Source organism: Capricornis sumatraensis, chromosome 2, assembly GCF_032405125.1.
Source record: "Capricornis sumatraensis isolate serow.1 chromosome 2, serow.2, whole genome shotgun sequence".
Lineage (NCBI taxonomy): Eukaryota > Metazoa > Chordata > Mammalia > Artiodactyla > Bovidae > Capricornis > Capricornis sumatraensis.
The window spans coordinates 48554302-48575740 of NC_091070.1; the positions used below are offsets into that span (position 1 = coordinate 48554302).

The 21439-nt window shown below is 38.8% G+C and overlaps 1 protein-coding gene across 1 annotated transcript in view; it reads right to left on the minus strand.

The window, feature by feature from the left end:
* The window catches only part of RFX7 (regulatory factor X7), a 145267-nt gene extending 124660 nt beyond the window's left edge, over positions 1 to 20607 (minus strand). The window contains exon 1 of the mRNA XM_068966493.1: positions 20447 to 20607. Coding sequence (XP_068822594.1) covers positions 20447 to 20607 — 161 coding nt within the window. The remainder of the gene's footprint in view (positions 1 to 20446) is intronic.
* Between the last annotated feature and the right edge of the window lie 832 nt (positions 20608 to 21439).

A 21439-nucleotide genomic window follows, 5' to 3' on the forward strand; every position in this document is an offset into this window, starting at 1 on the left:
GTAATTTATAACTTAAAACATGACATGAGAGGTAGACAGTGGAAGGTGGGAGGGGAAGAGGTGGAAGACTGCACCAGACTTCTGACAGAAGTCTAAAAGAAGTTCGGGGCATAGCTGTTGAGTTAGCGCCTATATAATGCATGCATTCACTGCACTCGGGAAATATTTCTGAGAGAGAGAGTCCCTGGCTTCATGGAATTCTAACAAAGGAAACTATGAAGTTATTTGATTATTTTACTACAACTGTAATGCCTGGTAATTAGAACCTAAGAGGAGAGTGATTATGGACCTGATTTACCTTAACTATTCAGGAAAGATAATTTTCTTCTAGGATTACTGAGTTGAGTTCTGAAGGCAAGTAGAAATTTACCAAGCAGGTGTCAGAGGTGGGAAAGCAGTGGAGCAGTGAGCCTTTTAAAACATCAATAGGGTCATGTCACCCCTCTGCTAAGAGCCTTCCATCTCACTCAGAGGGAAAGCCTAAGTCTTAGTGCTTACTAGGCCTGCAAGGGCCTGCACAAATCTGTGCCCCCTCTATCTCTGACCTCACCTGCACACTCTGAGGCACTGTCAACACTTGGCCTGCTTGGGGTGGCCTTCTCACAATTTCTGTATTTGCTGTTCCCTCAGCCTGGAAAACTTCCTTCAAATATGGTTCCTTCTATTACACTACAGTAATTCAGTAATTAGAATCAGGAAGTAATCCAAATTCTCTGTGTAAACTGATTACGTGTTAAACTGAAAAGCTCTTTGAATTTTATTGTGGTTAAAAAATAACAGGCAACATATATTGAGTACTTACCATGTGCCAGATTCCATACTCAGTGTTTCATATGAATTATCTTATTTAATCTTCATTACAATACTAGCAGGTAAACACTATTACTGTTTTCATTTTACTGATTAAGGAGAAAACTTCAAAAGGTTGTATGACTTAAGTGGCAAACCAAGGCAACTAGTTACAGAATATCATATAATGATTTATACCACCACACTGGACTGCCTCTTTGTGATTGATTATTTCCACTTTAAAACTGTTAAATATGTTAGATTTTAAAGGTAAAAGTTATTCTATTTTGTAAGTTTTTATGTCTGGCAGAGAAATTTTCTAACCATCTTAAAGAGGAAATTAATTTAGGATAGTACAACTACCTCATTTATTCAAAAAATATGTTAAAGAAAAAAGTGAAAACTGACACACTGTGCTTTATAATTGCAAATACATAAAATAGTGATGTCTTAATGTGTGCTGTGACAAGACCCACACAAATATTTAACCAGTTATGATGAAGCTCAAAGCAATACTTAGACAACTACCTAAAGTAATGAAAGACTGGTCCATAGAGGATGAAGACAAGCAAAGACTGCAGAGAAAAAGAGTAGAGACAAATGCAACTTCATCTCTGAGTTTTTAGAAACCCATGTCCTACTGTTAAGTATCTATCAACATATGAAACAAAAACACTACCTCAAATGCTCCTACTGCCTTTGACCCTTCAGAATTATAATTAGAGAAACAACCTTTCTACTTCTAGTCAATATAGTTCATTTGTCAGTTGCTTAAAAAAATTAAAACATCTAAAATTAGATCACGGTGACTGAAAACTCTGCAAATATACTAAAACCCACTGAACTGTATGCTTGAAACAGATGAAGTTAACAGTATGCAAATTATCTTATTAAAGCTATTTAAAAATCAGAATAAAATCAGAATCTATACAAGAAATGCTCAATAATTACTTTATTATAAAATTAATTTTAAATGGAGAATATTAAATAGTTATAGACAAAACAAGGCTACTCTCCCTTGAGCTCTACCACTTAAGTTGCTCACTTTTTGCTTGTAACTTTTATAGCAGTTTCTTGAATTTAGTGTTACAACATATTCCTGAGATATTTTACAAGTAATTGGTTACCAAAGGATAAAGTACCAAAGTATAAGAAAGATGGTATTTGTAGACAATATACAGTTGGGGCTTGTTTTTTAATCTACTCTGACAGCTTCTGTCTTTTAATTTAGAATATTCACATTTAAAGTGACCAATACAGTTGAATTAATATGTACCATATTTGTAACTGTTTACTATTCATTGCCCTTTTCTTTTTTTCTTTTTCTGGTCTTCTCCACTTTCTCCCTTCTTTGGTTCAAGTATTTTATATGATTCTATTTTCTATACTCTCTTGGTTTATCAATTATACTTCCTTTGTAAATCTATTTACTGGTTACTCTAGGTAACTTTTATGACTACTCTAAGTTCACTTCCAAGTAACACTATACCACTTGACAGTTAGTGCAAGTGCATTCTAAGAGTATTCCTTGTTCCTCCCTTCTGTCCCTTATAACATTATTGACATTCATTACACTTATCCACAGCTATAATCACCAAACACATTATTCTGAACTATTAGCCATTAAATCAATTAATGAAAAATAAAAGATTTTATTTAAACTTAATTTATTACTTCTCATTCTTCCTATCTTTATGCAGACTTGAGTGTCTGGTCTATATCATGTTCCTTCTCCTTCAAGGACTTTTTAAAAACATTTCTTGCAAAGCAGATCCTCTCATTTTCGTTGCTCTGAGAAAGCCTTTATTTCTCCTTCACTTCTGAAGGAGAACTTCACTGGATACAGAATTCCGATTTTCTTCTTTCAGTGCCAAATATTTTACTCTACTCTGTTGGTTGCTTGCTTGTTTATTTGGTTTCTGAAGAGAAGTCTGATGTAATGATGCAATTCTTACTTTTCTTCCTCTGTAGGTAAGGTGGTTATTTTCCTCTGACTTCTTTCAAGATATCCTCTTTGTATTTAATTTCCTGCAGTTTGAACATAATATGCTTAGGTGTAGATATTAGGTGTGGGGCTTCCCTGATAGCTCAGTTGGTAAAGAATCCACCTGCGATGCAGGAGACCCTGGTTCGATTCCTGGGTGGGGAAGATCCACTGGAGAAGGGATAGGCTACCCACTCCAGTATTCTTGGGCTTCCCTCATGGCTCAGCTGGTAAAGAATCGACCTACAATGTGGGAGACCTGCGCTCGATCCCTGAGTTGGGAAGAACCCCTGGAGAAGGGAATGGCCATCCACTCCAGTATTCTGGTCTGGAGAATTCCATGGAGGGTACAGTACATGGGGTCACAGAGTTGGACATGACTGAGTGACTTTCACTTTCACTTTCATTAGGTGTAGATATTTTTGTTACTTATCTGGCTTGGTATTCTGAGCTTCCTGGATCTGTGGTATGGTATCTGTCATTAACTGGGAAAATTCTGCCATTAAAATTCAAATATTTTCTGTTCCCTTTTTTCTTTCTTCTTCTGGTATTCCAACTACACGTTACATTTTCCATAATCATCCCCCAGTCTCAGATATTCTGTTACATCTTCTTTTAATTCTTTCTTCTACCTTGCATCTTGGTTTTGGAAATTTCTATTTACATATCTTCACACTCACTGATTCGTTCCTCAGTCAAGTCCAGTCAGTCTACTGATGGACCCATCAAAGGCAGTCTCCATTTCTGTTACAGTATTTTTGACTTCTAGCATTTTTTTTTTTTTTGGTTCTTTGAGTTTCCACCTCTCTGCTTATATTACACATACGTTCTTGCATGCTGTTCACTTTTTCCAATTAGCACCCTTAGCATATTAATCTAGTGTTTTTAAATTCAGTCTGATAATTCCAAAATCTGTATCATGTGCAAGTCTGGTTCTGATGCTTGGCTTACTCTTCACATTGTGGCTTTTGCCTTTTAATATGACTACAATTTTTTGTTGAAAGACAGACATGATGATGTTGGTGAAAGTAATTGAGATAGCTCCTTACTGTGACGTTTTATGTACATCTGGCTAGAAGTTAGGCTGCATTAATTTGCTACTGCTGTGGTGTCTGAAGCTAAAATTTTCTCTAACTTACTTGTTTTCTCTCCCGTGCTGTTTTTAAGAGTACCTATAAGGTACTTCAGAGAAGGCGATGGTACCCCACTCCAGTGTTCTTGCCTGGAGAATCCCAGGGATGAGGGAGCCTGGTGGGCTGCCGTCTATGGGGTCACACAGAGTCGGACATGACTGAAGAGACTTAGCAGCAGCATAAGGTACTTACTAAATAAGGTCTGAGGCTTACAGTTGTTTTAGCTGTAATCCCATTATTATACAGAAGACCTACTGATATGGTAAAATTGCAGGGGGGGGCAGGATGCTATTGTCCTATGATTAGGTCTCAGGTCATTTAGTGGGCTTGAGTGGGGGTATTTCCCTTCCCCCACATGGAAGATTAGAGGGGGCTAGATTTCAGTATTTTCTTTCCCTCTGGTCAGTTAACCTTCAGTAAGTGGCTCAGTGGTAAAGAATCCACCTGCCAATGCAGGACTCATGGGCTCAATCTCTGGATTGGGTAGATTCCCTGGAGAAGGAAATAGCAACCCACTCTAGTATTCTTGCCTGGGAAATCCCATGGACAGAGGAGCCTGGCTGGCTACAGTCCATGGGGTCACAAAAGAGGTGGATACACCTTAGCAATTAAACAACAACAAAGTTTCAGGTGGTTAGCTCTGGTAAAAGTTTCCCTTGAGGCAGGTCTTGTTAAAGAGAACAGAGAACTCTGGATGTATTTCAAAATAGCTACTTTTCTTCTTTTATTCTTGTTGTGACAACACGAATGAAGACTTCAAACTCTTTATGTGTTAGACCAGAAAGCAAAAGTCAACAGACTTTCTCATCATCACTGGGAGCTAGGGTAAAGCTATAACTGAAACATAACTCTCATTAGCATTCTATTATGATTTGCATATAATCCTGGTTTTACCCAAGGTAAAATTATAAGACAATTAAGACCTGACTACTGTCGATTCTTTGTCAGTGTAAGACAGTAAAGATTGAAAATAGTTATCTATATTCCTTGCACATTTTTCTCAGGTAGCAGTGGTATATAGGGTCTACAAATGACTGCCCAAGGGCCAAATCCTGCCAGCAGTGAGATAAATGTGGCCATACTCATTCATCTATATATTGTTGATGGCACTTTCCTAATACACTGGCAGGGTAATGTAGTTGCAACAGAGACTCTATGTACTACAAAGTAGAAAATATTTAATATTAGGCCCTTGGGAGCAAAACCTTGCTGACTCCTGGATTATACATCTCATATTTTCTTGCACACGTGGTCCCTGGCATTGTGTCTGTGGGTGTTTGTGTGTCTTTTAATTGTCAACCAGGGCTGAGTACAATGATGACTAAGCACTATCTGTTTCATTTTTATTCATCAGTTCATCACTGAAACTAAAGATTTTGACTTAGTGGAAATCTTTTGCAACACAGAGTAAATAGTGCTATTTTAGCAGAATTATATTCAAATATTCAGTTCAGTTCAGTTCAGTCACTCAGTCATGTCCGACTCTTTGCGACCCCATGGACCTCAGCACACCAGGCCTCCCTCCCTGTCCATTACCAACTCCCGGAGTTCACTAAAACTCATATCCATCGAGTCGGTGATGTCATCCAGCCAGTCGTCCTCTTCTCCTCCTGCCACCAATCCATCCCAGCATCAGAGTCTTTTCCAAGGAGTCAACTCTTTGCATGAGGTGGCCAAAGTATTGGAGTTTCAGTTTTAGCATCAGTTCTTCCAAAGAACACCCAGGACTGATCTCCTTTAGGATGGATTAGTTGGATCTCCTTGCAGTCTAAGGGACTCTCAAGAGTCTTCTCCAACACCACAGTTCAAAAGCATCAATTCTTCAGCACTCAGCCTTCTTCACAGTCCAACTCTCACATCCATACGTGACCACTGGAAAAACCATAGCCTTGACTAGATGGACCTTTGTTGACAAAGTAATGTCTCTGCTTTTGAATATGCTGTCTAGGTTGGTCATAACCTTCCTTCCAAAGAGTAAGTGTCTTTTAATTTCATGGCTGCAATCACCATCTGCAGTGATTTTGGAGCCCGCAAAAATAAAGTCTGACACTGTTTCCACTGTTTGTCTTTCTATTTTCCATGAAGTGATGGGACTGGATGCCATGATCTTCGTTTTCTGAATGTTGAGCTTTAAGCCAACTTTTTCACTCTCCTCTTTCACTTTCATCAAGAGGCAACACTTTCACAGCGTCATCTTTCAGGATTTGAAATTGGAATTCCATCACCTCCACTAGTTTTGTTTGTAGTGATGCTTCCTAAGGCCCACTTGACTTCGCATTCCAGGATGTCTGGCCCTAGGTGAGTGATCACACCATCGTGATTATCTGGGTCCTAAAGATCTTTTTTGTATAGTTCTTCTGTGTATTCTTGTCATCTCTTCTTAATAACTTCTGCTTCTGTCAGGTCCATACCATTTCTGTCCTTTATTGTAGGCATCTTTGCATGAAATGTTCCCTTGGTATCTCTAATTTTCTTGAAGAGATCTCTAGTCTTTCCCATTGTATTGTTTTACTCTATTTCTTTGCATTGATCATTTTGGAAGGCTTTATTGTCTCTCCTTGCTATTCTTTGGAACTCTGCATTCAGATGGATGCATCTTCCCTTTTCTCCTTTGCCTTTTGCTTCTCTTCTCCACTCAGCAAACCAAGTAGCATCATATAAATGCAATTTTAAAGCTTAAGCGGTCTTTTAAAGATAAACTAGTTGCTGTACCTCTCCGAAAGAATATCAGACCAATTAAACAAAAAAGACTCTATGTCAGATAAACAGGCTCAGCAGAGTAGCCTGCTTATGAATTGCAAACACTTCAGGTCCTCAGAATTATTTTCCTATTTTGGTCATTCCCTCCTTAATTCCCAGTTAAATCCACCTCCCTCAGTTACTTGCCCTCACTCACAGGTTTCCTTTGCTGTCTCCAGGTTTTAGCTATGACTCAGCAAGTTACTTTAGCTTTGGATCTTGGCTCCTACAATAAGATGGTCAAATCTTTCACCAGCACCAAACTTACAAGAAGCTATCTCCAGGGAGATAGCTTTAATGTTAAGGAAATCTTCAAAAGTCCAGGCTGATCTCTTGGGAACTAAGCTGGGACACAGCTGATCAGTCCAGAAAACCCTAACTAAATGCAGTTGACCTCTGAACAATATAGAGGTCAAGGATGCCTACCCCCGTGCAATCAAAAACCTGAGTAAAACTTTACAGTCACCCTAAGTATCTGTGCTTCTACATCCACGGATTCAACCAACCATCGGCTGTAGTACCATATCATGTATTTATTGAAAAAATTCCGCATAAATGTAGACCTGACCAGTTCATACCCAAGCTGTTCAGGGTCGGTATACTACTGTACACTGACTCATGAAAGGCTACTTAACTATGTAAATAGTTACCTGCTCAGTATTTCCTGTTAAATAATTTTATTTGTTTATTTTTGGCTGTGCTGTCTTCATTGTTGCTCACGCTTTTCTTCAGTTGCGGTGAGCAGAAGCTACTGTCTAGTTGCGGTGTGCAGGCTTCTCATTGAGGTGTCTTCTCGTGTTGCAGAGCATGGGCTCTAGGGTGTGAGGGCTTCACACCCTAGAGCCCATGCGGTTGTGCCTCCTGGGCTCTAGAGTACAGGATCAACAGTTGTGGCGAATGTGGCTTAGTTGCTCCACAGCATGTAGGATCTTCCTGGATTAGGCATTGAATTTGTGTCTCCTGTACTGGCAGGAGGATTCTTTACCACTGAGTCACCAGGGAAGTTCTGCTCAGCACTTTTTAAATGAGATACTTATATGAGTATATCTCACTTGGTATATACATTTTAAAAAATCTAAATATAGTAAAAAATATTTGACCAGTAGAACTGAGACTAAAAATAGATGATTTTTTCCAGTTTCACCAATATAATTTAAAAAAAGCAACTGATATAATGCCTCTATTATATAAAATGCAGCATGAGTTTAGTAACTTGTTTGGGGTGAAAATTAAGACATTAAATATATCAAATACAGAAACATTAATATGTATAAAAACAAATTATCTTTAAGAATATAGTAAACAAAATGGTATGCAATAGTACCTATTGTCACACGAGAAATAAAAAGATGCAAAAGATGTTGCCCTTAGCTTCAAAGAACTTGCTCTTTATTAAACAGCATAGGTAAGACTCCCTTGGTGGTCTTGTGGTTAATAATTCAGTATCCAATGCAGGGGATGTGGGTTTAATCCCTGGTCTGGGAGCTAACAGTCTACATACTACAGGGCAACTAAACCCACTCACTGCAACAAGAGAAACCCACACACCACAACTAGAGAAAGCCCACACAAGGCAAGAAGACCTATAATAATAGTAATAATAAAATGGAATAGGAAACTAATAATAATAGTAAACAGCATAGGAAAAAATTAACAATGACTGCTAAATTGTACAGACCTCAATATATGAAATAAGGTCAAGAAAAAGCATACGTGGACTAGAGTAAAGAATGATGAATAGTACAATGACTTGAGATATGACTTCGAGCTAGTTGAAATGTGATTAAGCAGGATTTGGACACAGGGGAGTAGAGATTCTAGAAAAGATACAAAGCAGGACCACAAGATATAAGGCAAATAGAAAAGTGCCTCCTGCACTGAAGTGGATCAAATGCTTGCAAACAGTAAGGAACAGCGTTGGATGGATTGTACAGGGCTAGATTACACAGGCTTTTTTTTTATATTTATTTATTTGGCTGAATTGAGCCTTAGTTGCAGCACATGCAATCTCTCTTGCAGCATGCTGGCTTCTCTCTAGTTCTGGTGCTTAGGCTCAGTAGTTGAAGTGCATGGGCTTAGTTGCCCCAAGGCATGTGGGATGTTAGTTCCTTGACTAGGGATCAAACCTACGTCCTCTGCAATGGAAGGTGGATTCTTAACCACTGGACCACCAGAGAAGTCCTTATGCAGGCCTCTGAAACCTGACAAACACTCAGACATGATACAGCAGGCAAGATGAAATTACTATAGGTTTTAGAAGGGGACTACATGAAAAAAGATGTTTCAGAAGACTTAGTTTGGCAGCAATATGCAGCATACTTGGGTTGGGGGGAAAGGCTAGAGGAAGAGAACAGCTATTTTGCTGCTATAATAATCCAGGAATGAGATGGTAAAGCACTTAGCTATGGTCCTGGCAGTAGAAATGGGAAGATAGGGAAGAACATAAGTGACAAGGCAAACTTGGCAATATGTTAAAATTCTGGGTAATGGATAAGAGAGCAAAATCAAATATGAAACCAATACTGCTAGCCTGACAGAATGAAGGAACAGTGATATCTGCTACCAAAGGACTACAGTAACTGGAAAGGAAAGCAAATTGAAGTGGCAAGGCATCATAGCACAGAAGAAGGGTTAGCGTGAAAAGGCCAAGTTTAAGACGACACTGGGGGCAACCTGTACTCTGGTGAATGAATAAGTAGATGTGGTTAGAGCTGTCTTATCAGCCTATTTCTTGACTTTAGCAAAGACATAAAAAGAAAAAAAGAATGCATGGCTGAGAAATAAGTGTTTGGATATTCATAATTAAAAAGCATCTAGAGGAAATACACAGAAAAGATAAAATATTAATCAGAAGAAGTAATGTCCCCAAATCAGAGATCCTACATCCTTGCTCATGGAATCCCTAATGCCTGGCCTCTGAGTAGCTGATCCAAAGGTGACTCTCAAAAATGAATGAATGAAAATTTCCCAAGTATGAAGCAATCTTAATAAGAAGAAAAGTTATAGGCAAAATGAAAAATAAAGACTCAAATAAAGGTCACTGAATTGGCAAGGAGAGCAGGAAGCCAGACAGCAGGAATTAAAAACGTTAAGACAGAGAAAAGATCTGAAGGAAAGATAGCAGCAAGAGGCAACAGCAGGGTAGACAAAGGGCATTAATTTATTTCTTTGGATATTTTTTCAAACTAAAAATATTTGCTCATTTTTAAAAATTTGGAGAAAATAACAAAGCAGAGGGGGAAAAAAATCACACATTGTTCCACCACCTAAGTGCGGGCACAGTTAACACATTTAAAATATATGTTCAAACTTAATCCACCAAAAATCTGAGTGGGCTTGCATATCATACAATGGAGTATTTAAGGGACTAGAGGAAGGTAAAGGGATAAAGAAATAGTAAGACTGGCTAGCAATGATTACTATATTTCTCAAATCCTTTCTTAGTAGTCAGAAAATCAGTACTTTTCTGCTATATTTGTGTTCATCATTGCAAGTAAAGGTTTCTGAATATTTGTTAACAGTTTATGTTATTCTTTCTTTAAAATGAGCATTTACATTCTTCATTTAACTAATGACTTTTTTCTTACAACTACAAATGAGCTCCTTAGGTTTTTCAGAGATCAACTGTTTGATTTACTGCAAAACCTCCAAGGTTGCTTGCTGCTGACTTAAGGAAGTCCTAACCATGTATAAAGTCACAGAAAAAGCAGCCTGTGGAAAAGAACAGTTTGATGATGCTGACAGAAAAGGGGTATGTGTTAAAAAACAAATTCCCTAAATATACGGACACACATGAATCCAAAGGGGAAAGCAAACTGCCTCCAATAATAGAAAAGTACATAGATATAGGTGCCAAGATATAGGAGCCAAGATATGGGCTGAATGAGATACATGAGGGACCCCACATTAAATATTCTAATCCTCTTCATGAAGTAGCATCATTCACTGAGTCAATTCAGGATACACAGTTCCTTGCCAAGACTGCTATCAGAACAGTTCTGGTCCCCTGGCCCAGCTTCACCCAACTTCATCGTTTTCTTCTTTATTATTACTTTATATTATTGCTTGTACCTTTGTACGTTAAAATTTAGATGAGAGGATTTCGACGGGTGAAAACCCCACTCTCCAATCAAGCAAATTTTGTCCTAAACTGTTCTCCTCTAAATAGTCTCATTACTGGCAAGGCTTACTATCATAAATTAATTCCTAATAGTGGGAATAGGATCTCCCAGTAAGCAAAATGGCAAGAATACACAGAAGAACTGTACGAAAAAGATCTTCATGACCGAGATAATCACGATGGTGTGATCACTCACCTACAGCCAGACATCCTGGAATGCGAAGTCAAGTGGGCCATAGGAAGCATCATGACGAACAAAGCTAGTGGAGGTGATGGAATTCCAGTTGAGCTATTTCAAATCCTGAAGATGATGCTGTGGAAGTGCTGCACTCAACATGCCAGTAAATTTGGAAAACTCAGCAGTGGCCACAGGACTGGAAAAGGTCAGTTTTCATTCCAATCCCAAAGAAAGGCAATGCCAAAGAATGCTCAAACTACCGCACAATTGCACTCATCTCACACGCTAGGAAAGTAATGCTTAAAATTCTCCAAGCCAAGCTTCAACAGTATGTGAACTGTGAACTTCCAGATGTTTAGGCTGGTTTTGAAAAGGCAGAGGAACCAGAGATCAAATTGCCAACATCCACTGGATCATTGAAAAAACAGAGTTCCAGAAAAACATCTATTTCTGCTTTATTAACTATGCCAAAGCCTTTGACTGTGTGGATCACAATAAACTGGAAAATTCTGAAAGAGATGGGAATACCTGACCACCTGACCTGCCTCTTGAGAAACCTGTATATAGGTCAGGAAGCAACAGTTAGAACTGGACATGGAACAACAGACTGGTTCCAAATAGGAAAAGGAGTATGTCAGGGCTGTATATTGTCACCCTGCTTATTTAACTTCTATGCAGAGTACATCGTGAGAAACGCTGGGCTGGAGGAAGCACAAGCTGGAATCAAGATTGCCAGGAGAAATATCAATAACCTCAGATATGGAGATGACACCACCCTTATGGCAGAAAGTGAAGAGGAACTAAAAAGCCTCTTGATGAAAGTGAAAGAGAAGAGTGAAAAAGTTGGCTTAAAGCTCAACATTCAGAAAACTAAGATCATGGCATCCAGTCCCATCACCTCATGGCAAACAGATGTGGAAACAGTATCAGACTTTATTTTGGGGGGTTCCAAAATCACTGCAGATGATGATTGAAGCCATGAAATTAAAAGATACTTACTCCTTGGAAGGAAAGTTATGACCAACCTAGACAGCATATTCAAAAGCAGGGACATCACTTTGCCAACAAAGGTCCGTCTAGTCAAGGCTATGGTTTTTCCAGTGGTCATGTATGGATGTGAGAGTTGGACTATAAAGCAAGCTGAGCACTGAAGAATGGATGCTTTTGAACTGTGGTGTTGGTGAAGACTCATGAGAGTCCCTTGGACTGCAAAGAGATCCAACTAGTCCATCCTAAAGGAGATCAGTCCTGGGTGTTCACTGGAAGGACTGATGTTGAAGCTGAAACTCCAATACTTCGGCCACCTGATGCGAAGAGCTGACTCATCTGAAAAGACCTTGATGCTGGGAAAGATTGAGGGTAGGAGGAGACGGGGACGACAGAGGATGAGATGGCTGGATGGCATCACTGAGTTGACGGACATGGGTTTGGGTGGACTCCGGGAGTTGGTGATGGACAGGAAGGCCTGGTGTGCTGCAGTTCATTGGGTCGCAAAGAGTCGGACATGACTGAGCGACTGGACTGAACTGAACTGAGTAAGCAAACTGTTAAATGTATTTGGATCAGAAGCCAATCCTTTGATTTTGTTAAGGCCATGATCCTGCATTTTGCCAATAATACTATTATGTCCTCACTGAATCTCTCATTCATCTAAATTCTGTATTTGTTTATACCATCGATTACATCATCACTGCATTCACAAAATCTAACCTTTATTAAATTCAATTCTGTTGCATACGACTACACACAGAGGGTGAATGTGAGGCAGAGCTAGTGTCTTACTGCTTTTTAATCTTTTTAATCTTCCTAGGCCTGTATGTGGGCTTCCCTGGTGACTTAGGCAGTAAAGAATCTGCCTGCCATACAACAGATCCAGGTTCAATCCCTAGGTCGGGAAGATCCCCTTGAGAAAGGTATGGCAACCTACTCTAGTATTCTTGCCTGGAGAATCCATGGACAGAACAGCCTGGGGTCGCAAAGATTCGAACACGACTGAGTGACTAACACTTACTTACTTATGCCAGTATGTACTAGACACTAAAATAAATGGGCATTGAATTGATTATGCAGACATAGGAAAGGCATTGATTTTCTCACTTTTTTGAAACTCGTGTGTACAGAATTTGCCCAAACAACGCTTGCTAATATCTTCTGCTTTAGAAAAAGGGATCATGCATTTAATAATCTGACAGTTAATTTTTTGATCATAGACTGCTTTTACACAAACGAAAATTAATAAATCTAATGAATGCAATCAAAGTAAGGAAGTATTCACTTACGTTTAACTGAAGCACCTTGTTCTAATACATTTCCCAACCTCCCAGAAGCACCAGCTTTGTTGCAAGCAAGATATCACTGAAGTGACATTCTTACCCAATTACATTTTTAAAATATTATGTATATTGCAAAACAACAACAAGTTCTTGGCTATTCCATATACAAATAGTATTTTACTGTCACATTGTAAACTACTTATTATGCAGTGGTTGCTCTGTTTCAGGTATATCCAGTCTCTGAATTCCTATAAACTTTACATACTGGAAAATGAGAATATTTCATTTAAATTCAGTTAAAACGTCACTAGAATGGATTTATCTCAGGTAAGGCCAGTCTAAATTAATGAAAAAAATTAGTTTATACACCTTAGATCATTGTTCCTCAGGAGCGGGGAGAAGTTTCATGGAAGCAGTGGCACATGAGTTGGATCTTAAAGTTAAAATGCGTCATCAGAAAAACGAAATGGGTTTTTAAGGTAGCAGGTAAAAAAAACCTGCACAGACCTAAACAGAGAAACAAGACAATAAAAGCAAAGATAAGGGTTATGGATAATACAAACTGAAGTAGCCACTTAATATGGTAATTCCCTGTCCCCATCTTGAAGCCACCTGGCAGTAAAAGATGATCAAACTAGGCAAGTCATAGAAAAATAAAACGACCAGAAAAGATAGAAAAACACAAACCCAAGTGTTCTCCATGCTTAGCTTGTATCTTAAAATCAGACATCAAAGCTGGCAACCATCCTATAAAGCTCTAGGGACCATCCTCCAAGATAACCAATAGTTCTGATGCTTTACCTATAATCGAGCTCAAATTCTAAAAATCACAGATTTCAGAAAGAAAAGGGGTGGTAACTATAGGCATATGTACCATCACTTCCTATTCCCACGCCTTTGGTAAGCATCACTCATCAATCAGACTTGTAGCATTTGCAAGTTCCAGTCAATTTGAATCTCGTGTCACAAAGAGTGTAAATGTATCTTTTGCTATCTGAACCCTTCCTATTCAAATCCAGACCAGGAATGGGTACAGGTAATTTTTTTTCAAGATAAAGCTATTTGGAGGAGATGGTATTTCACAGCATGTGGACTTTTGCTTCCCCAAATTCCAAAACATAACAGATTGGAATCTGTCACTCTGACCTCTCACTCTCTGAATCAAGAAACCAAATAGTGTGCAAATAGCAAAGAATATATCTGGATGTTTTTTGTTTGTTCTAAGATATAAAAGCTTACCTCCCACACATTTTTCTAATATATACAGGAGCTCCTGTAATAGATGCCTGATAGAGGTGCACAATTAGGCAAACCTCATTGTTTTCTATTTCCTCTTACAAATAGGAAGTATACAGTCCACGAAACAGAAAAAAGTAAATGTCTCAAGAAAGAGGAATTAAATCATGTTTTAAAGTTTGTATTCATGTAGGATAAGGTTAAGTGTTAACTATCTTAATCTCAGAGTCAGCAATCAAGTGCATTAGGCTTATTGTTCCTTGTTTAATATTCTGCCCAGGACTTGAAGAGTCTTCCTCCTATTGGTCCGTACTGCTCATCTTTAACCTGAACCCTTAGAACTCTCAAGGAAGCAGATGAGAAAGCAACTAAAAAGACCAAAAGGAGGCACTGGACAAAGTGGTCTAGTTTGGTCAGAGTATCTTATTGTCTTGTACTTTATAGTAATTATAAAGAACACTCAGTCACAACTATGAATTAAAATGTCCACCCTTGATGAATAAAGCTGTGAAGCTCAACTCAACACTCAACTATTCTGAAGAGAATACACAGCTTATTAACACTCACCACTGCCTTAAAATATTACTACAGGAAAAAAGTTCCTATAAGGTGCTTATAAGTATTGAGCACCTTTTTATAAATAAAGCAATCACACAAACAACCTCCTAGTGCAATCTCTTAACCAACAACTAGTAAACTTCCCAACAATAGGGAGTACTACATAGTCTTACATATTTCTGCATAATTAACAACAGCTCTTAGAATACCTTAAATGTAATATATACTCAATAAATATTTGCAGACTGAATCTCACGTAAGAGAAGTCTTGCACAAGGTAACAAGTGAATTACACCTTCAGGTAGTCCTCATGGGCTAGCACCCAAGGAAACACCAGCAAGACCTAGTAATTTGTCCAGTGAAAATGTTCTGCTGACTGCTGATTAGTTAAATGTTAGTCTTTCTCTGTACTTATGGTATACTTTCTATTGCTGTCAATATTAATTTTGTAACAGAGTCATGGAAATTTAAGCTAAAGGAACTTGCAAGGTCATCTGGTATAAATTTTGCATTTTATCCACAAGGAAACTAAGGGGTCTACTTTTCCCATGCTTTAGCACTTGTCACCTCATTCCCTGGCCCTGAACTGAATAAAAGAGAGGTTTTGGTACACATTATTGCTTAGGTTAACATTACAAGGTTAATATTACAAGTGAATGGGCATTCCTCAAATGCCAGTCTCTAGCATACTACTTTATATACAGCAGGTACTCAGGTGAGCACTTAACACACTGTTCTTGTTCAAATTTAAGTGAATGACAAGGCTCATTTTAATTATTTTCATTTGTATAATTTTAGTGTGTAACATTTTTCTAATATAAAGTGATTTAACTTAAGCTTTTCTTTAAAACATCTTTAACAATAAGCTATACTTCTGTCTTTCCTACCACTGTGAAGTTCATTTCCCTCAATAATACCAAAAACTAATAGTGAGACAGAAACCAAATCAGTTCTGCACATTACATCATTCAAGACACCTCTCACTGGGGAGAGCAAATTGGTCAATTATTTATACACACATATATCCATTACCTAAGTTAAATAAGGCTGTAAAGTTGAGGGGCTTGAAAATGCTTAACTTGCTTTCTGAATAACAGAGGAAGACGTTTTCATCGGTTTTAGATTATAGAGGAGAGCAAGGAACTGCCTTCTTTCTGGAACCAGAAACAGTGCTAGGATGCACCATTATAGCTGGCCTCAATATAGACAAGCCAAAAGAACTCTAAATTTTTGGTGTGGGTATGGAAGACAGACTGAACTCAGGGCAGGTAGCATGTCAAACAACTACTCAAAATATTTAAAAGCCAGATGATTTACTGTTAGTCTCTAATTTTAAAGCAAAATGAAAATCCTAGGCTTATGGTTAAAGTAAATTCTAAAGTCATGAGCTTTATAGTAAATGCTTTCCACTGCAATTGAAGAAACAATAACTATTTCTTAGATAGCTAAAAATTGCCTAAACCAGAACCAAGGACAAAACTGAACTACTGAGTTCTCTCACAGGGACAGAAAATAGGACAAATATGGCACTAAGAAGAAAACTTATGGATCGCCACTTTGCTGAAAAACTTATGGATTGCCATACTTTGCTTACTGCAACTAAGAAATAAGCTGCTCAATTTGGGTTTCAATTCTAAATCTAAAATGTACCAGATTCAGACCTCTGTATGATTTACACGATTAAATAAAGACAAGGAACTATAGCCACAGGACCACTTCTAGCATCTGATAACGAAATCAGAGGAATCCTACAGCTTCCCTGTCACTCAATTTATCTCCTTCCATAAAGTGAGTAGAATAACACATCATATAGGATTGATTTTGGTTTATAGGTCTTACTTGCAAACAGAAGTATATAAATAAAAATAATAATGGATAATAAGTAATACTTTTAAGAATTCCTGAATTTGTTGGGTAAATAAAGTATTAGAACATTTTCAACAATGGAACATCAGGCTTTCTTTTGAATTTATAGGTAAAGGTTTGTCATCTATGATACCATCTAATTTCAAATATGTTAATCACTCCCAACCATGCAGGTATGATTATTCTTAAACATAACTAATCACAAACAGGCAGGAGAGATTTCAAATGCAATTTTTCCACAGTAATTTTATTCTACCAGGGTTTCAAGAAAAACTACTTTTTAAAGGGAAAGAAAATCACAGGGTTTTTTGGTCTAAAATACACAAAAAAACCAAAACTATGAAGACACTGATAGATAAGAGGAAGGAAAAACTTACTTCGGTAACCAAAGAGGAGTGCAATGTAAGTTAAAGTGTACAGTGAGGTTAGATTGTGGCTTTGTTTTAGGTTGCCAGTATGAGTCTTTATTTAGGAAAAAAAAAATGCATGTCACTAGCTTACCTTTTTTAATGAAAAGTTTATAACAGAATTATTTTCTATTATTTACAAAATATAAAAACAATTGTATAGCCTATTCAGTATTAAAACATACCTCTGAAAATAACTCTCAAGTGAGCTGTGTAAGGGAAGTGACTTGGATCTCTATGGAGTGGGAATGAGATCAAGAAAGGTGCATGTTCATTACCTTGGACTTAAGTGGAAGGTACCCATAAGTATATTATACAAATATTACAACACTAACAAGTTAGTAACTTTATTTTGTAGAACTATCTCGAAAAACACGTATTTCCAAATCTTAAGAAATAGGGCTCCTGATGTTAAATCAGTAACATCATGATTTCAACTCTGAATACTTAATATTTTTTCCAAACACTCATTTAATGCTTGAAATAACCATGGACATACTTTCATCTAATAGTATTTTACTTTAATGAACAGAATAGATTAATTATGAACAGATAATAAATAATTCACTGTCTAGCTAAAGGCCTACATTACATACTATGTATCTGTAAAATATGAGGACAAGTTCAGACTTGTTTGTGACATGAAGTCCAATAATTTAGAAACTATGATCAACCTAAATGCAAAGCTCACTTGATAATTATTAAGTACCACACTTCTGTATAATGTAATTTTAAAGCCTCATTAGTAATGATATCAAAGGTTGATATAGGACATAGTCCAAAACTGATAATCTTTCAGAACATTATCAAGTGACAAAATAATAGGTAAAAAGATACTGTTGCTTCAATAAATGTGAAATGAGATATCTAAATAACTGCAATCTTACCTATTAAGTCATTTTAATTTTATACATATACACACACACATACTATTTCTTAGGAGGAGATGGGAGTAAAAGAGCTTTCACTTTGTAATATCTTTATTTTATATAGTCACTTAATGAATAACATACATCCAGTGTTGTGGAGGAGGGGCTATGAGGCTATACATAAATATAGCCACTAACACTGTTTATGATCCACGAATGTTTAAAGTTTTAAATATAAATAAATAATTGTGCAAACAGGATTTCTAAAGCTGAAAATTAAATGCTAGTGTGCCAGTACAATTTTAAAATGAAGTTATAAAATTGTACATTTGGGGATTAAGGTGTTTGTTGTCATTTTGTTTTTTCAAAGTACCAAAAACTGAAGTATACTGTACTTTAGAAGTTTTCCTCACATTAAAATCAGCGCAGTTAAGTTGTAATAGATGTGTAAATATAAATGATCAATTAAAGAATTAAATCACATGATTTACCAAAAGAGCACTCCACTACATTATTATTCAAACACTTCAGCCTGCTGCCTATACAACTTACTCATACTTTAAAAATATAAGGTGAACGCTCCTTTCCCCTATTGTTCTCACAATAAATCAAAACATAATTATTAATTCAACTTTCAAAGTTTGCCTTTCTTAAAATATTTTAGTCCTTTAACTTGAATGTCCCTTACCTGAATGTAAAAACCAAAGTGCTCAATTCAGACTTCAGAGACGCTGGTAACATTAAGTTAGGGGGAAGAAACCTGGTTTCTGAAAACCTTGATGATAATCAGGATATTGAGTATCTCTTCCTTTAAATTATAGCCCTAAAAAGGGGGTGAGGGCATCCATCGAAGAATAAACCCTTCTCTCTCTCTCACCCACATACACACAATCCTATTTATCTGACCTATTCAAATTGCAACAACATGACTATTGTCAACCCTAAAAAATTCTCTTTTAAAAATATTTAAACTTCATTTTAAAATGAAAACTGAAAGCAAGATACTCAGCTGCCAAATACTGTGCAGTATCAAACTATTAAAGCCTGCACTGACCTACTTCATATTAGCATCATGACAATATGGATGTGTGCCAAGAAATTAATGAAAATTACTATATAACAAACTTTAATTGTGCATTTAAAAATCGTCACTGTTTTTAAGTGTGTAAATACTGTACTACAATGCCTGTTGTCTTACGATACATTTATTTTTTAATTACAATATAAAAAGTAAGGAGATTTGGTATTTCAGTAATCATATTCGATGATGAACATGTAAGATTTCATAAAATCAGAGCTTTTTAAAACACATTTAATTCTATTTTTAATCACCTATTAAAAGCAGTCTTAGACCAAACTCCAAATAATGCTTTCCATTTAAAAAATAGCACTACACTTTTTATAACATGTCAGTTAATGAAGAATCCTACAAAAATAATGCAAGTTCATGTTTAAAGAATATTTCCAATGGCTCTAACAGAGGATAGACTTAACTCATTGTATTTAATTATTAAAAGACTGCCACCAGTCTTTCAGAGTTTAATCTAATGTTGAAATATTGCAAATTCTTATACAAGAAAGTCCAAGAATAGCAAAGGGTATTTCATCCAAGGTTTCTAAAAAAAGACACGAAATGGCAACACATTTATTTTAAATTAAAGCATCCTTTAAAATTAGAAAATCACTTTACAGTGTAAACTACCACCTTAAAATGTCTCATACTACAGAAACCCTTTCTTCACAATCAATGCAAAAAGATTAAGGTCCCTGGAAGAGAAATTTAATCTCAGAATAAAGATGGCAAAAACATTCAGAAACAGCAGCTAAGCCAACTGAAAGAAAGAGACACATTAGGTTTTGTGCTGCATATTAATAGTCTTATGCACAATGTCTGTTTGGTGAAAATTCACAATACACTGCTTCCTCTCAATATGACTGCAAAAAGAAGTAAACACATTTCACATTTCTCAGTCCCAAATTCATACTATCATCATACAGCATGACTTAATTTCGACCCATATTCCTCTTACACATAAGTGAAAAACACGTATGACTTATTCAGCTGCACTTGCAATTGAGGAGGGGGTAAAAGCATTTTCTGGCTCCGGAGCCCAGGGACTGATGCAAAGTCCCCACACCTCCAGAGATACTATAAATACGCACCCGACTTCGGAGACTCACATTCAATGAATGTATCAGCCTCCTCCTCCGCTCCCCAGCCCGCCGCCCCCCACCCTCTTTGCAGCAGAAATGTGCCTGGGCTTTTCTACCCCAGCGATGGAGGATCCTCTTACCAGATGGAGTTCTTGATCCTGTGTTGCAGCGCGCTGGCCTCTGTCCCTGGCAGCCCGGGCACAAGGGCTGGCAGAGCCGCCCCCGAGTTGGGGGCGCTGGGGGGAAGCTGCTGATGGGCATCAGGCTGCTGTGGTGGCGGCTGTTGTTGTTCCTCTGCCATCGCTGCTGGAGGGGTGGGAGGGAGGGAGGGAAGATGGGGGCGCGGGGAAGGGTGAGGGAAGAGACGGGGAGGGGTGGACGAAGGGGGAGAGGAACGGGGAGGGGAAGAGGAGGAGGAGGAGGAAGGAAGCTGGATAAGCTAGGCCTTTACCCCAGGGCTCGAGTGAGTCGCTTTCGCCTGCCGCCTGGGGGACATCACCGGGGAGACCGAGCGGCTCCTTACGGCCGGGGCGCTTCACCGCGGGAGAGGCATGGCGGCTCCCCTCAGCCCCCCGCCGCCGCCGCCGCCTCCTCCCGTCAGCGGCCAGGGCTTGGAGGGGGGCGGGTGGATGAGGAGGGGGCGTCTGAAGATGAGGTGGGGTGGGGGCGAGGCTCCCCCAAATCCAAGGAGAACGGTTGCTCAGGGACCTGACGGCCCGGCCTTTCCTTTCTTGCCCGCGGGGCTTTCTACTCCGGGGGCCCCGCGCTGCGGCTGCAGCCCCAGGCTCGGCTCCACGCCACTCCCCACGCCGCCGCCGCCGTCGCCGCCGCTCGCTCCCGGCCCCGCCGCCGCCGCTGCCCTGCCAGCCCCGGAGGCAGCCCAATGCGCGCAGCCGCACTGCGGCCCGGCGCAGACGGCAAAACACCTACCGCTCGGCCGCGGGGGGGGGGGGGGGGGGGGCGTGGACCAGTGTATGCGGGGTACGGGCGCGGGCAGGAGGGGGGCGGGGGGGGACGCTCGGGCGCGGAGGGCGAGCGCGGGCCAGCCGGGCCCGGAACGCGTGCCTCCGGGGCTGAGGAGGCAACTGGCCGAGCTGGTGGAGAGCAGGAAAAACGTGGGGGAGGTGCTGGCG